Genomic DNA, 16,903 nt, shown 5'->3' with positions numbered 1-16,903 from the left:
CTACTATCAACGAATGGCGCAAAGTCCCTTCCAAGATAAATGTCGCCGAGCCTGATCGGAGAGATGGACCCAGTTTCGACCCCGAAGACTGGTGGTACGCAGGACCGACGTTTCTAAGGGATCCGGATACCAGTTGGCTGAAGCAAACCGATCATATGTTTGAGACGTCGGAAGATTTGCGAAACGTCTTCCTACACCATCGGACTTTACCAGCACCATTGATTGACTTCAGCCGTTTCTCCAAATGGTCGAGGCTCAACAGGGCCGCGGGATACGTTGTGCGGGCAGTAAAGCTATTCCTCGGTTGGAAAGCAGAAGGTTCATTAACGCAGGAAGAATTGCAGAAGGCAGAATCTCTGATCTGGTGTCAAGTGCAGATGCATCCGGACAGGGAACAGAAACTGATTGTTAAATCAAGCCCTTTATACAAACTGTCACCGAAAATTGATGAAGATGGAGTAATAAGGATGGACATGAAATATCCTATCTTACTGCCAAGAAACAATCAGGTCACGAAATTACTGGTGGAGAGCTACCATGAACGTTTTTTGCATCAGAATAATGAAGCTTCGGCAACGTTTTCGAATTCCTTCGCTTCGCACAGTAATCTCGAAAATAGCCAGGCAGTGTCAACACTGTCGAATAGGAAAGGCAACACCACAAGTCCCCATCATGGCAGCACTTCCTCAATTTCGTCTAACCGGATTTGTACGACCGTTTACGCACACTGGGATAGACTATTTTGGTCCAGTGTACGTGAAACAGGGACGCAGTCAAGTCAAACGCTGGATGGCACTGTTCACGTGTCTGTCAGTAAGGGCAGTACATCTAGAAGTTGTACATTGTTTGTCAACACAATCATGTGTCATGGCCATACGGCGCTTCGTGGCTCGAAGAGGTTCACCAATAACGTTTTGCTCTGACAATGGAACCAATTTTGTCGGAGCTAACAATCTGTTGAAAGAGTAGCTCCAGAAGATCTCCAAGTACTGCGCTCAGAGCTTCACGAATTCCCAAACGAAACGGCTGTTTAACCCACCCTTGGCGCCCCACATGGGAGGTTCATGGGAGCGCATGGTCCGTTCGGTGAAGGTTGCGATGGCAGCAATCGCACATCATCCAAGACATCCAAGTGACGAGGTTCTCGAAACCATAATTGTTGAGGCCGAATCAATAGTCAACTCAAGACCGCTAACGTACATTCCCCTGGATAGTGTGAACCAGGAAGCACTTTTGCCGAACCATTTCCTACTTTATGGTTCCCAGGGAATCAACCAACCTAGTCAAGAGTTGACCGTAGATCACAGCACATTAAGGGATAGCTGGAAATTGGCCCAGTATCTGGTAGATACATTTTGGCGACGCTGGGTAAATGAATATTTGCCCACCCTGACAAGACGCAAAAAGTGGTTTCAACCGGTAAAACCAATGATGCCGGGTGATTTGGTGGTGGTAGTTGAGGAAGGGACTCGCAATGGTTGGTTGCGGGGACGAGTCGTGGAAGTTGTGAAAGGTAAGGACGGTCAAGTCCGCAGAGCTGTAGTGAAGACGTCGAGGGGAATACTCAGCAGGCCAGCGACCAAGCTAGCAATCCTAGATGTTCGAGGTACTACAGGGGCTCCAGAAAATGAAAATTCAAGCGAACCGGAACTACACGGGAGGGGGGATGTTCGCGAACCAACTGGGAAAACTGCGCATACTAGGTGAGTCCCGGTTTCGCCCTTTCGCAATGTACGAAACTCTCGTTGACAGGGCGTACATTGGCAACGGAAACCAAGAAACTAAAAGGTAGAAGTAAAACGAGAAAAGAAATTTAAAAGCCAGGTGTTCAGAAAGTAGCGGAAAACTAAAATAAACTGTGAATTATTTGATTTAAATAGCGTAACGGAAGGTAAAGAAGTGAAATAATAAAAAGTGAATAATACTTATAATTATCTGGTCTAACAGGAATTAGGTTGCTGGGAGAATTTGAGAATTCTAGTTGGATGGAGTTAGCTAACGAGGTACACCAAAATGTAAGACTCATTATTAATAATCTAACAAATGAAACAAAAATTATTAAAATCAAAAATAAATTTCAGCTTGAAGCTGCGTTTACCGTTGCTGAAAAGAGGTGTTAACCTTCATCCAGCCAACATACTTTTGCATGCTGAAAAACACACTAAAACCTGCATAACTTTTTTGTTTCTTGATGGATTTTACTGACATTTTCAGAAGTTCTCGAAAAACTCTTCTAGTTTAAAGTCTGAAAGTTTCGAAAATATGGTCCAGGTAGTTCCGGAGTTATACCGGATTGTCTTGGGGTACCAAAATTGGCCACATTATCCCTTCAACGGATATCTCAGGATCCTGCTGAGCTAGACGGTTGATGTTTTCGGCAAAGTTGTTCAGTAGAATTTGGGCTACCTGGTAGTGAAAAATCTATTTGGGAATTCGTCCGCTAAGTGGCGCTAGTAACATTTTATCTTTAAGTTTCTATAACTCAAGATCTTGATGAGCTAGAATGTTGGTGTTTTCGGAATGTTGGTGTTCAAACACTCAAGACCTGATAGGGATAATCTTGATTCAGATTATGTGCATTTTTTGTGGACGAACTAGATGCCATGAGTGTTTAACAAATATGCTTCAAAGCAAATAAAAGCACAAAGTTGGTTTGATCTTCCATTTATTTATAACAAGTGGCAGAAATTCAATCAGTTTTTAACGGTTCAACTTAAAACTGACATAACAAGTTGCACATAGTTTACGCGTAATTTCTGTGCGATGCTGCTTACATACAACATTGTTACAGTTATGACAACACGTTAATGTTTTTTATCTTTGATGCGTGCGCCTCCCTCACAGCAAGTCTAACATTTCCTCGTTTTATAGCATGCTCTATCCTGACTTTTGGCAACAAACTACATGGGGAACAGATGTACATTTTATTTTGCTTATTATGGTGGTCACAGCAAAGCGTGGAGCATTTCTCACATTGAACCAATTTTCTCTTTCGTGGGCAATTGTAACAGATGCCAACTGGGTAGCTGTGAACGCCGTATTGCTGCTCAAAATCAGCTATAAAAACTTGAAGTGCTTCCTTTTCTTTTTTATGCAACTTTGTCACGCTTTGTCTCTGTCGGACATATTCAATTGTTAATTCCTTAGCTAGCTACTTTAGAAAAAAAGCTTTTTTTTTCTATTACTGTTAGCTTGTCAATCTGGGTTGGCTGCCGTGAACATTAGAAAAGAATTGTGCACGCAAAGATCAACCATATTGAGGAATACGGCCAAGGGCCATCGACGAGTTTTACGCTGACATGAATATATTTTCGTACATTTATCCATTAGGTCCACTCCTCCTTTATAACGATTGTACAGAAGAATTACCTTTGGCTTTGTAATAGTTTGCTTCATTGATCGGTCCTGCAAAAATATTTATACATGTGTATTTATTACTGATATTATTTATTTTGTGTGTTTGAGTCGAGCTCACCTTCACTTTCAATTTTTCAATTTCCAATGCAGTTTCAATCGCCTTCTCATCGAAATCTCACAACTATAGTTCTCCCTATCTATCACTATCAAAATCCTAGGATTCCTACCACAACACCTGATATTATATTATATTCACTATTTATCTGAATTCCATCATATACAAATTGAAGATTGAAATCACACATTGAAAACCCAGGGTTTCTCCCATAATACCAGGATTCCTATTGAAATGGCTGAATTCTCCTTGTAATGTTAGTAATTCCCCCATAATCCCTAGATGCTGATCAGGATAATAAAATACCCTAAAAAAATCCAGATTGCCTTTTTTGCAGAACCATCCTAACTAACATTTTCGCTTTCGGAATCTGAGAATTCGTATTGAAAACTTAGGATTCTTCTCAAATTCTTAAACATTCTATAGACATTATAGTATTCTCACCGAAATTCTTGAAAACCCACACTAAAACTCTAAATTTCAGTGTAGTTCAACTGAATCCCTTGACGTCATACGGGAATCCCAGAATCTATTGACATCTCAAAATTTCTTTCAGATTCCAAGAGCTTTCATTGGTAGTGAATAAAGACTTCCAAAAGTTCCCCCATAAATTGCAAGAAATTATACCGAAATGTAAGAAATGATACTGAAATCGTGGAATTTCCTACCGAAATCCAAAAATTTCTATCGAAATACCAATACATCAGAAATCAAAAGATGTGTTTTCAAATTCCATCATTCCTTCCAAAATTTCCAGACAGGATTCTCTCCGGAATCACAAGATTCTCTCCAATGTTCCAGGATGATCTTCAGAATTCTAGAATTATCACAAAAACACCCGAATTCTTACCGAAATCTACGATTTTCTAAAACTCTAGTAACCTCCTAAATCCTAATACATCAGAACTCTCAATTTCTACTGAAATCCCAGAACTCCCATCAAAATCGCAGAATTCTTACAGGAATCCAAAGATTTCAACTAGATGCCCAGAACTCGCGCCGAAATTTCTGATCGCCCATTGAAATCCAGCATTCGCACCAAAAATTTGTAAAACCTCCCATAAAACCTGCACGGTTTCTGTAGGTTCCTATAAATCCCGGATTTGTTACTAAAAACCCATAACTTTCATCGAAAACCCAGATTTCATATAAGAATCCTGAGAGTTCCTACACGATTTGCAGAAATCCTTGCAAAATTTAAAAATTTCCACCCATAGAAATTTAGAATTGCTTTCAGGGCCTAAGAACTCCAACCAGAAGCACAGACTTCCAATTGGAGTCCCAGCATACCTTACATGAAATCTCAGGGGAATTGTCATTGAAATCATGGATTTCATCCGGAACTCAACACTGCCCCTCATAATTTCTTCCGGAATCGTAGATTATCTTCAATATATCTTAGGGTTCATTGGAATATCAGAGTTCCTATAGGTATTTTAGAACTCTCACTGGAATCCTAGCCTTAATCTTAGAATACCAACAATTTCAACTGAAATCTCAGAACAAAGAAATTTTGATAACTTAGAACTTCCATTGCAATCTCAAAATTCATACCGGTGTCAAAATTCAAAAATATAGAACATGCACCATAAACCACTAGAATCCCTAACTCCCACTAAAACTAACTCCTATCGAAAGTCCAAAATTCCTTTTCATTGTAATATTTCTTACCAGAATCGAAGAATACCCTGGAATACCTACATGCATGCAAGAAGTATTCCTACTGAAATCCCAGGATTTCGTATTCCAAGAATTTCCAGAAATTTGTATAGTAACTCTAAAAGCTTCTACCGGATTCTTGGTAATCTCTTCAACATATCAGGACTCAACTAATTTGAAATCATAGATTCGTCAACGGATGTGATACTTCCTATTGAATCGCGATTTGATGCGATTTCATTCGTATATGACTGAGATACAGCCATTTTCACATGAACATTCCTATATAAATCCGGATTCACCGGTGTCCTCTTCCGAGAGGACCATAATGGTCCAAAATGCCTACGTTGGTCTGAATTCATCATTTTTATCAGTTTTGAGAACGAAAATCTGCATGGCATTTTTGTTATCATGATGCTTAGTAAAATTGCTATAGAAAAACACTAAAGAGCCAAGGTTTTTCGAGTCAAACAAAAGCGGGGAGGGGTATGGAGGGATGGGTCACCCCCCAAAATGTAGGTACACTAATCCCCTTTCCATAACTTTTTGAAGAACTCGATTCGGATGACTATTGACTGAGATTGAAGCATTTTTGTGCACTAAGGTCCGTCCTGCCACTTTACGGGTTAAATAGATTGTACGACATTTCCCAGAATGACGTTCCCCAGAACGACATTCCCCAGAACGCCATTCCCCAGAATTGGACATTCCCCAGAAATCCATTCCCCAGAATGGGACATTCCCCAGAAAACCATTCCCCAGAATGGGACATTCCCCAGAAAAAAAAAATAACAAGAGATCTTTGAGGTGTTCAAATCCAGGAAAATGGTAAATAGTAAATAGTGAATGCATCTAACTGGAAAATTCGAGGAAAACCATAATTTTCATAGGTAAAACATTTTCGTATTGTTCTTTTTTTTTATTTTTAACGGTAGGACTTTCGGTTTGTTGCAGTCTTTCATTCATTGAATGGAGAATCTTTAAATCAAAAATTTTTTCAAATTAACCAGCTATGGTCGGAAATGTAATTCGAACCATTTTTATATTTTTTGACGATTTTTTCGTCGAAAAAGTTAAAATTTAGCGTGACATAATATGTGTACCATACCTAATTATTTAGACAATATACCTAGGAAGAACAGCATATGTTCAAAAGAAGGGAGAATATGCCATGAAAGCTGAAAAACAAATTCCATTAATTTACTTTATGACATATTGCACTACACCAATCTCCCTTTGGAAGAACAATTAGAAAGAACAGCCAATATTAAAAGAAGGAAGAATAACTATGAAAACAAAAAACAATAGCTTGGATCAAGTTTGATCATAAAACACAGTATGGCATATGTAGGAGCAGCTTATGTTAAACGGTTGAGCTACTTTTCTTCGAATGTCGGTTTCCCAAATGTCGTTTCCCCGAACGCCAGTTCCCAGAATGCCAGTGCCCCGAACAATCCGTTTCCCCGAATAGCCTAGTTTCTGCTCTTATAATTATCATAGTTTTTAGCTCTTATAATTATCATAACTTTTGTGTTTTGAAGTGGTAACGAACCGGTCATCTAATATGCACCCTTCTTCACTTGATTGGCGGTTCTTTCGAGTTTCACCATCATTGGCATTTTTGGCAAGATATATTTAGTCGAGGATGACGTTAAAATCTATATTATTTTCTTCTTTTAATTGCTAATCATTCCCCCATTCAGCACCCAGTCCTTAAATATTCTTGCACCTGTTTGAACTGCATCACTATTCGGAGAAACGGGTCATTCGGAGAGGTGGCATTCAGGGAAATGATATTCAGGGAAACGACAGTAGCACAATTATGAAATTAATTAAGACACAATTAAGAAAATTTTTAAACAGCTTTTTCCTCCTAAGATTATGGTTGGGTCTGCCGATGAACCACTTAGCCACAAAACCACCCTCTTTCCCCCTTCGTGATTTTTTGATAGTACAAACTTTTTGAAATTTGAAATTTGTATGCCACCCCCTTTCATAGAAGACCAAGTGATTTATGGACGGCAGCTGAGATGGTTTGCCTGAGAAAAAGGAAGCAAACACTCGCCGTTCAAAAGATTTTTTAACTCAATTTCGATTTTATTCGCTTGAGATCCATAATAATGAATTTGACAAAATAATATTTTGAGGGGAGTTGACGTCTGTGTCCGGAATTCGAAGCTTCTGGGAATTCGAATCAATTCAGTAGGTACATTTCTTAACGACAAAAAAACTAAACTACCATTTTTTTTTCCACTCTTTACAAACGTATAAAACCCATTCTGGGAAATGTCCTATTCTGGGGAATGGTTTTCTGGGGAATGTCCCATTCTGGGGAATGGGTTTCTGGGGTTTGGCTTTCTGGGAAATGTCCTACAACCGTTAAATAAATAAATATAAAAAGGGGAAACTTCAAAAAATGAAGAAGTGTGAGAAAATTGTCACAATTTATGAATGACAGGGGTGCATTTTTTTACATGGTAGGAAAAAAGGAGGGGATTTTTTTTTTATTTCCGAAAGGTCTCAGATTTTCATGAAACTTTTTCCACACTTTTTTTTTTTTGATGAGCCCTGCATCAATATATGAATAAAAAAAAAATTGAGAAAAATTCAGGGTCGCCCCCTGACACTACTTACTTTGAAAAATCATAACTCAAGAACGAAGCATCGTAGAAACAAAGTTTTTATTTATGAAAATGAAAGCAAATTTTCTAAGAAATAAAAAAATGTTAACTGGAAAAAGTTTTCCACAAAATTTTCCTTTACGAAAAGATAGCCGCGGACTCTAACCACTCGGCGGAAGGCCTCATAAAAAATGCGTTATTTTGACAATCATTATCACAAAATCCAGACGTGTTACGATATTTTAAAAATCCGCAATGGATTCAAAGACACCAGTACTTGTTAAAAATACGAAATAAAAATAATTAAGACTGAATGCAGATATAATAAGATTTCCTTAAAAAAATACCGTTTTACGGTACACGAAATATGGTGTTTTTTTTTTTTTGCTGAGTGAAATTAATGATATTTCTGAACAGAGGTTGGAATTTCAGGTACATTGGCCCGACACTTTTGCCTCCAAACTTGACCATTTTGTATAAAAAAAAAGTCAAATGCGAACTTAATTCTGTCCAGTTCTGTAGAACAAAAAAAGCGAAACCAACTTACCTTCCTCATCCAGCAGAATGTTGTCCGGTTTGATATCCCTTCAGTTGGTTGGTGCGGTAGTTTTCCACGTTCATATCGAATGGGATGCGATGCGGTAGAAAAACGAGAAAAAAAAAATCGCATGAATATTTTTTGTGGATGAAAAAGTGCGCTCCATCAGCACAGACACGAATGTCGGAAAATAAACGAGGTAATAAAATGAAGAATCCGCTATGCATTATTTATTGTTATTGTGCTGAAGTCAGTCTCCGAGCCGGTGATGCGTTGCGTTTTGAATTGATGGATCCCAAAAATGAACTCTCTCTCCCAATGATTGGCATCATCGTTATCGTCAAGTCAAAAGAAGACCATTCGTTTATGCTTTCTGAATTCGTTGGAGATTATAAAACAGAAGGGCTTTCTGGAGAAAAAGCTTACTTAAAACTGTGGTAAGCCCTTTTTAAAGGAACGGCAAATATTAGCCTGGGAGGAAGGATTTACGGTTTTCGTTTTAACCGAGATGAATATTTAAAGAGCTCTGGGCTACCATATGTGAAGCTGGCTAAACTCTCGTCGCCTTAAAGGGCTGCTGGCAGGGATTGGCTTTTGTATTAAGTATTCACCTCTTGGTCAGTATGTTGCAGATGAAGCGAAAGCTTTGAGAAAGAAAAATATGGGAAGCGATGGAAGCTGTTCGTGAATATTTAAAAAGTAATGAAAAATGCAGAATCAGACTCATATGGCAAATAAGAATGTGTTTCAGACTTACAAATCCGTTAGTTTCAACATAAATTTGCGCCTAATTTGGTATGTTATAAAAATATTATCAAATATTTTTTCGATCGAATTTTTCTTCAACAGGATATTTGAAGTTAGATGCCTTTCCTCATACAAAAAAAAATGAGAAAACTCCTGCTGATCAACTGTGGGCAACATCAAATTAGGTAATCCATTGACGACCTGATCGTACTGTCTGTATCTTGATCTGAACGGATGTTGCACGAACATCGATGTTCTTCTTCTTCTTGGCATTAACGTCCCCACTGGGACAGAGCCGGCTACTCAGCTTAGTGTTCTTATGAGCACTTCCACAGTTATTAACTGAGAGCTTTCCTTACCAAAATTGCCAATTTCGCATTCATATATCGTGTGGCAGGTACGGTGATACTCTATGCCCAGGGAAGTCAAGGAAATTTCCATTACGAAAAGGTCCTGGACCGACCGGGAAAATAAACTTAAATTCACGCATCAACGACACCATGGTGTCGCAGTGAAGGTGCGTTCTTGAGTTGTTTCTTTATATTTCACTAGCGTTTTCCCACATTTTTTTTTCAATTTTTATAGCAAATCCACTAGCAATTCAACATGGAATTCCTTCAGGGATTATACCAGGAATTCCATCAGGAGTTTCACCAGGAATTTCTCTAGGCAATGTTGCAGGAATTTCTTCAAGAATTCTACCAAAATTCCTTCATGGATTTCATTGCTGATTCTTTCATGATTCCACCGGGTGTTCTTTAGAAACTGATTCAAAATGTTGTCCATTGATTTATTTTTTTTCCCTTTGAAAGTTTTTCCAGAGATTCCATCAGGAAAACTTGAAAAATTTACATCACAAGTAATTATAAAGATTCCACCAGGAATTCCTTCAGAGATTTCACCACGAACTCAATCAAAATCGGGAGTTCCTCCTCCTCAGAAGTTCCTCTAGGAGTTCCATCGGAAGTTTCTCTAGGGATTCCATCTAATGGTCTTCTGGGGATTTCACCAGGAGTTCTTCTAGAGATTCCATCAGGAGATCCTTCAAGGATTCCACCTAAAACTTCTTTAAGAATCACATCAGGATTTCTTCTAGCAATTCCACCAGAAGTTCCTCCAGAGATTCTACTTGGAATTCTTTCAGAGAATTCCTTCAGGAATTCCTCAGGATTGCTGACGAATATCTTAAGGGGGCAGGATCCGTAATTGTTTTCGGAATTTTGGAAAGCAGTTTTTTCGTTCAAAATTAAGAAAATTTACAGGAAAATATGTTCACTGTGTTCTATTCTCCAGCCAAAACAAAGTGAACACGTTTTCATCAAATAACGTTCAGTTTTGAACAGAAAAACTGCCTTTGAAATTTCGAACGTTAAAGAATTCCTCCAAGGATTCCATCAGGAGTTCCTATAGAGATTCTACTAGGAGTACCTTCAGGGCTTCCATCAGAGTTTTTATGGGGATTTTATCGAGTTACTTCAGAGAATTCACCTGGAGTTCCTTCAGGTATTTTATCAGGAGCTTCTCTAGAGATTCCATCAGAATATTTTCATGGAATTACATATAGAGTTCCTCTACTTATACTATCAAAAATTCCTGCAAGAGTTAATAAGAACTTGTAATCCCGGTGGTTCAAGAATATCTTTAGGGAATTCCTACATTATTTCCTCAGGAGTCATTTTAGAGATTTCATTAGTGTTTTTTTTTTTCATAGATATTCCATCTGAAACTCCTCCAGGAGTGGTAACAAAAGTTTCCCTAGGGTGTTATAACTTATGAGGAGTTCCTTCTTCTTCTTCTTTCTGGCGTTACGTCCCCACTGGGACAGAGCCTGCTTCTCAGCTTAGTGTTCTTATGAGCACTTCCACAGTTATTAACTGAGAGCTTACTATGCCAATGACCATTTTTGCATGCGTATATCGTGTGGCAGGTACGATGATACTTTATGCCCTGGGAAGTCGAGAACATTTCCAACCCGAAAAGATCCTCGACCGGTGGGATTCGAACCCATGACCCTCAGCTTTGACTTGCTGAATAACTGTGCATTTACCGCTACAGCTATCTGGGCCCCACGAGGGATCCTGTAGGTTTCTAATTAGAATCTACCGAACTCTTGCAAAATCCCGAAGAATATTTTGAATTTTAAAATGCACTTGAAAATTTCAAAGTGATTCTTCAAAAGTCTCAGCGAGATCTATGGTTTTTGAGTGAAATCTTGAGAATTCCTGACGTCTAGAAAATTCCCACTGGGTTTTGGGGTTTCCCTATGAGAGTTTTGAATATCTAATCAGGCTTCATATTTTTTGTCTTTATTAGGCTAATAAAGTTCTTAAACATATTTGATGATGATCAGAAGGCTGGTCCCAGACAGTGTTGTGAAAGACTTAATTTAAGATTTTTCATGCGTGAGTTGTCAATAATGCAACTCAGCAGTCAAAAAATCATGGATGAGTTGGCTCACCTTTTTGACTCATTGTCGCGTATTTCCACAGTTTACTCACACACGGCAATAATTTCTTGTTAGTCTGGTAAAATTATAGTAATCCTTTCTAACGTAAACAACAACATTCAGGTTTCACGAGTTTTTGACGGGATTTGCGACTGAATCATTTTTTACGGTTTGAGTTAATTGAGTGATTTTGCATCAAAAACTCAAGCGTGAGATTTGCGAAGCAGATCTCCAATGAGTTTGCTCTCACGGGAGAGCGTATTGATTGAGATTTTTGTCAACACTGATCATGACCATCCCTCTAGTGGTGGGTATTGAAAGCTCCTGTAGCGTGGATGGTGGATGATGGGGTGATACGGCGAACTGTTCAACTACGACCTAACATGGGACTAACTGACGGAGAAAATTGCACAACAATAGCGAATACTACCTGCACTGTAATTCCACACAAATTCACGATCTAATTACAAACAACATTTCAAATGTACTCCACACTGAACTGCGAACACTAAAAAACAAAAACCTGATGGTCGTAGACAATAAAGACAATTTGAACAAATTGAGAAGTAAAATTGTAAAAAATAATAGAATCGTTCTGGTGGGCTTCGATCCCACGACTCCCAATACGCTAGACTGGGCGCGTTAACCAACTACGCCACAGAACGGATACCGATTCTGTGTGGTACAAACAAGGCAACAGTGCTAAGCACGCTTAGGAGAGTCGAATTGGGCATCTAAGAGAGCCGAAGGAGAAAATGGGGTCGTGACGGACTTTGGTTTCAGGTTGGCCGATTGCGCTGCTGAATCGTTACTTGTTTTGTGGCGTAGTTAGCTAGCGCGCCCAGTCTAGCGTATTGGGAGTCGTGGGATCGAAGCCCACCAGAACGATTCTATTATTTTTCACAATTTTACATCTCAATTTGTCCAAATTATGATTAATGATTATTGATTGAAACATTAGATTGCAGTTATAGGCAAATATTTTCAATGCTAAACGATCACTCCGACATCTGGTGGCTAGTAGAAGAACCGTCGAAAAAGAGGTCAGGTTGAGAATGCACCGTGTGCAGCATAGGAAGGAACACACAATCTACACTTTTTCTCGGAATAGTTGTTTTGTAGACGATTGAAGAGGATTGAAAAACATAATAAACTTTTTTTCCTTCGAGAATGTACAGATCCGGTCAGTGCTCATGTACGATTAAAGAGATAAAATTGGAAAATTGGTGTTTGGCAACATAGGTTATAAACTTCCGGATTCTTTGTTAGTGGTTAAATTTGTTGTGAAATCACGCGTATCGCAAGAATAATGGTTCAAAATGATTATGCCAATGGAAAATAGTTCAATAATCGATTGATTATGACCTATTTTCTGGGTTGAAAAATTGAATTTTGGACGTAAACAAACATTTTCAGTGACATTTCTCCCCTTCTTCCCCAGCGACCTCTATGATGGTGGCGCATTATATTTGCCTATTGTGATAAGTGATCAATGATTAATTGTTTTTTGTGATTAATGATTGGCAATTCTGATTAATAAAAATCATTAATCATGATAAAATTAAACATTAACCCTCCAGCGCCCAAAAGAGAACTGTTATAGATAAAAAATTAATTCCAACGGGAGGTGAAACGTTATGCTTAATCTTCTTTTTTGATGAACCGGTTCAATTTACCGGTTCACTTTCCAACCGGTAAAATCATTTTTTTATTTCAGAAGATAACCGCTGAAGTTTGCTGCTATAATTTGGTAGCAGTTTAACCGTAAACTCAAATATGTAACTTTTTGAACTGTTTCATTCTACCGATTCACTTTTGAACCGGTTGAAAAATTTATTTTTATATCAGAAAACATTCCGTGAAGTTAACTGTTAACATTTGATAGAAGATTAATCCTACAAATGTAATGTGTAACTTATTGCACCGGTTCATTTTACCGATTCATTTTTGAACCGGTAAAATATTGTATACAAGATAATTCGCTCCCAATACGACGATTCGTCCGGTGGGGTGTGCTGCTGTCGTCATGATGATGGTTGACGAGAGCAATGTTAAACTCATTCATGGTTCCAAAACATTCGGAACAAAATATTTATTTTCACCGCTTACTTTACTTATGCATGAAATTGAATGAGATCCAATGGTAGAGAATTCATTAATCTACCCAATGGTATTTTTAGGGGAGCGGAGAATGTCCCGAAGCGTGTTTTATTCAAGCGCAAAAATCGCTCAGGCGAAAGTTCCAATGAAACTAACCTCACATATCCTGGTTTTCCAACCTCAAACTAGTGCTCCTACCAGCTGGATCTCAATTTTTATGAAAGTAGTGCAATAATACAAAAAACAAACGTATGTAGAACATAGAGAATGGATATTCCTACCTTTTCCGCCTAACTGTTTCACTGTGAACCGTCTTATGTCAGGAAAATAAAACATTTTTCCCCACAGCGGCATGTGATGGATGCGTGAAAAATCAAATCTCTCATCATCTGACTAGTTGCGCTACCAAAGTATAGATGGCTAACGGTATGTTGCGTTTTGCGATTGGGAGCGTATTAGATAAAATGCTGTTTTATTTTGATGGAAGAAAAGTCGTTCGACTGAAATGTGTCATATTTTGAACCGGTTCATTTTACCGTTTCACTTTTGAGCCAGCATATAAGAAAACTTATGCTGTTAGTGATTCTTCTTCAGTTGTACCCCAGTGAACCACGTATCGTATAAGAATGTGCGCCAAAAATCTCATATTCATACGTCAAAAATCAGAATCGCACAATATGCCAAACCCAAACGAATAAATGTTTACACAAATTGTATATAATTCTTCACTACGATTCATTGTCGACAAACTTTGTTGACAACAAACCATGCCGTAAATAGTATAATCTAGAATCGCGTCAAGTTTTATAAACTGACAGATCATATATCAATGCACACTAGCAAGAAATGGAATCGCAATAGCTTTGCAAAATTTGCCACCCGACCCGAGGTTGGTATCTTCGGGCGGTGGGCTTCAAAGAACAACAAAGCGTATGTACTGTATAGCAAACTTCCTTTCGTATTGGCAAATAATCACACCTCATTCATGAAGCGATCTGTAGCGTAGTGGTATGGTACCAGGTTAGGGATTCAAAGGTCCGGTGATCGAGTCTCGGTGGAAACTTTTTTTTTTATTTTTATCGGAATTTTGTGGCATCGTATTGCTGACCATGGAAAGTCTGAAAAAGTCGTGGGAAGTGCGTATATGGCCTCCACTTTGGTGTGTATATAGCATTTTCATGCATTTTATACGAGTGATTTAATTCATATAGAATGATGTATAGCAAAAAATATACCAACCAAAATGTTGACTGGGACGTATTTTTATAATAATGAGAATCAACGTGTAATGTTATATTTTGTTATTTGATGAGCCGGTTAATTATACATATTGATTTAATCAAAATTTAACTTCGATGTTTTGTGAAACAATAAATCTTGTGTTTTTGATAAACCGCTCGGTTTACCGGTTTACTTTCGAACCGGTAAAATCAATAATTGTAATAACAGAAACCTGCTATTATTACCGCTAAAGTTTGCTGCTATAATTTGTAACTTTTTGAACCGATTCATTTCACAGATGCACTTGTAAACCGGTAATATAATTTATTTTCACTTCAGAAAATAACCCGTGAAGTTAACTGTTATCAATTGATAGTGGATTATTCGAACAACTGAAATGTGTTGTTTTTAAGGCGAAGTAGGCCGTCATTGAAATTTGTACGCATCGTTGATGATTGTTGCTAATTCATATCACGATTTCGAATCAAAGAGAATCAGTTGGTTTTGCACTGACACAGCTGAAAAAGTATCAGCATATTTTATACGTGTAAACGCGTACAGTGATACATTTTCAAGTCAATATAAACTATCAAGACTGAAATTAATCACTTTGAAATGCTGAAAAGTCATCATTATTGCCAAAACGAATGACGGGCTACTTAGCCTTAAACCTGTTCATTGTACCGATTCACTTTTGAGCTGGCATATAAGAAAGCTTGTGCAATTAGTAATTCTTCAGTTAGCCGATAATGATGAAATATGTTTATAATGATGCAAATCGAAGTATAATGTGAAATCTTGTTATTAGATGAACCGTTTCAGGAGGTGAAATGTTGAGAAAAATCTTTCTTTTTGAATCGGATTACTTTTAAGGAGTTGGTAGGTTAGGCGGATTAGCCAACTCATCCGTGATGTTTTACGTTTTGGCTATTGAGTTGCGTGAGCTACAATCCATTCGTGAAAAATCTCAAGAATTTAGTATACCGGGTACCCCCGTTGGTTTGACCACATTTAATCTGAACACTTTTTAATTTGTACCCCGCTAATTTGCACATCGTTCAGATTAAAAATGGTTCAAACGTCATCTAGCCCATGGAACGGAGTAAAGTGAAATGGAACGCTGTGGAACGGTGCGCAGAATCAAAACAAAACGGCGAAAAAGGTAACCAGAAATACGGTTCTAGGGTGACTAGATGTTCAAATTAAAAATGAACCCCGATGGTTTGCATGAGGTGCCGTTCATATTAACGGGGGTGCACTGTACGTTTTATCGTACAATTGAAATGTGTAACTTTTTGAACCGATTTTTTTTTTCTCGGAAGATAACCCGTAAAATTTACTGTTATCATTGAATATCAAATTAATCATACAGTGAAACCTCCATTAGTCGATGTTCCATTACTCGATATCGACTCATGGAACCATACTGAAAACAAAATTTCATGGTTACTATGGTGGTCCCCTCAAACAACTTTCCAAGGATTTTGTTTCCACGGCTCGATATTTCCATGAGTCGATGGTCCCTTCAGATATCGACTCATGGAGGTTTGACTGTACAACTTTAATGTTGTACTCTTTCTATTAGTTCATCACTTTTGATCCTGTACATTTTTTATTTTTAGTTTTTAAGATACTCAGTAAAGTTTTCTGTTTTATTGTGATGGAAGTATGTATCTTATATGTAACTTTTTGAACTGGTTCATATTACCGTTCGCTTTTGAACCGGTGAAACCAATCATTTCTTATTTCAGAAGATTTCTTTCAGAATATAAGTGGTATAGTTTACTGGCATTATTTGATGGACAACTGAAACGTGCTACATTTTTGATCTGTTCATTTTACCGATTCCCTTTAGATCCAGTAAAATCATTTTTGTTTCAAAGACGACAGCTAAAGTTTGCTGTTAGAATTTGAAAGCAGTTTAGTGGTACAACTGAAATGTGTAACTTTTTGAACCGGTTCATTTTACCAATTCACTTTTGATCCAGTAAAATAACAATATCGGCATTTAAGGGAAGTTGTGCAGTTTGTGGTTCTATTTCGGTTGAACGTATTTTTATAATGGTAAACATCGTAGTGTAGTAACATCTTGTTATTTG

The 16,903-nt window shown here is 37.9% G+C and overlaps 1 protein-coding gene across 9 annotated transcripts in view; it reads right to left on the bottom strand.

Moving 5' to 3' along the window:
* LOC5564358 (serine/threonine-protein kinase 32A) overlaps positions 1–16,903 on the bottom strand; it is a 573,562-nt gene that overhangs the window by 156,779 nt on the left and 399,880 nt on the right. For all 9 annotated transcript variants that reach the window (XM_021837759.1, XM_021837764.1, XM_021837772.1 and 6 more), the window contains exon 8: positions 8,300–8,337. In XM_021837759.1, the coding sequence (XP_021693451.1) occupies positions 8,300–8,337 (38 nt within the window). The remainder of the gene's footprint in view (positions 1–8,299; positions 8,338–16,903) is intronic.

This window comes from Aedes aegypti, chromosome 1 (assembly GCF_002204515.2).
Source record: "Aedes aegypti strain LVP_AGWG chromosome 1, AaegL5.0 Primary Assembly, whole genome shotgun sequence".
NCBI lineage: Eukaryota > Metazoa > Arthropoda > Insecta > Diptera > Culicidae > Aedes > Aedes aegypti.
This window is presented reverse-complemented; position numbering and strand designations above follow the sequence as displayed.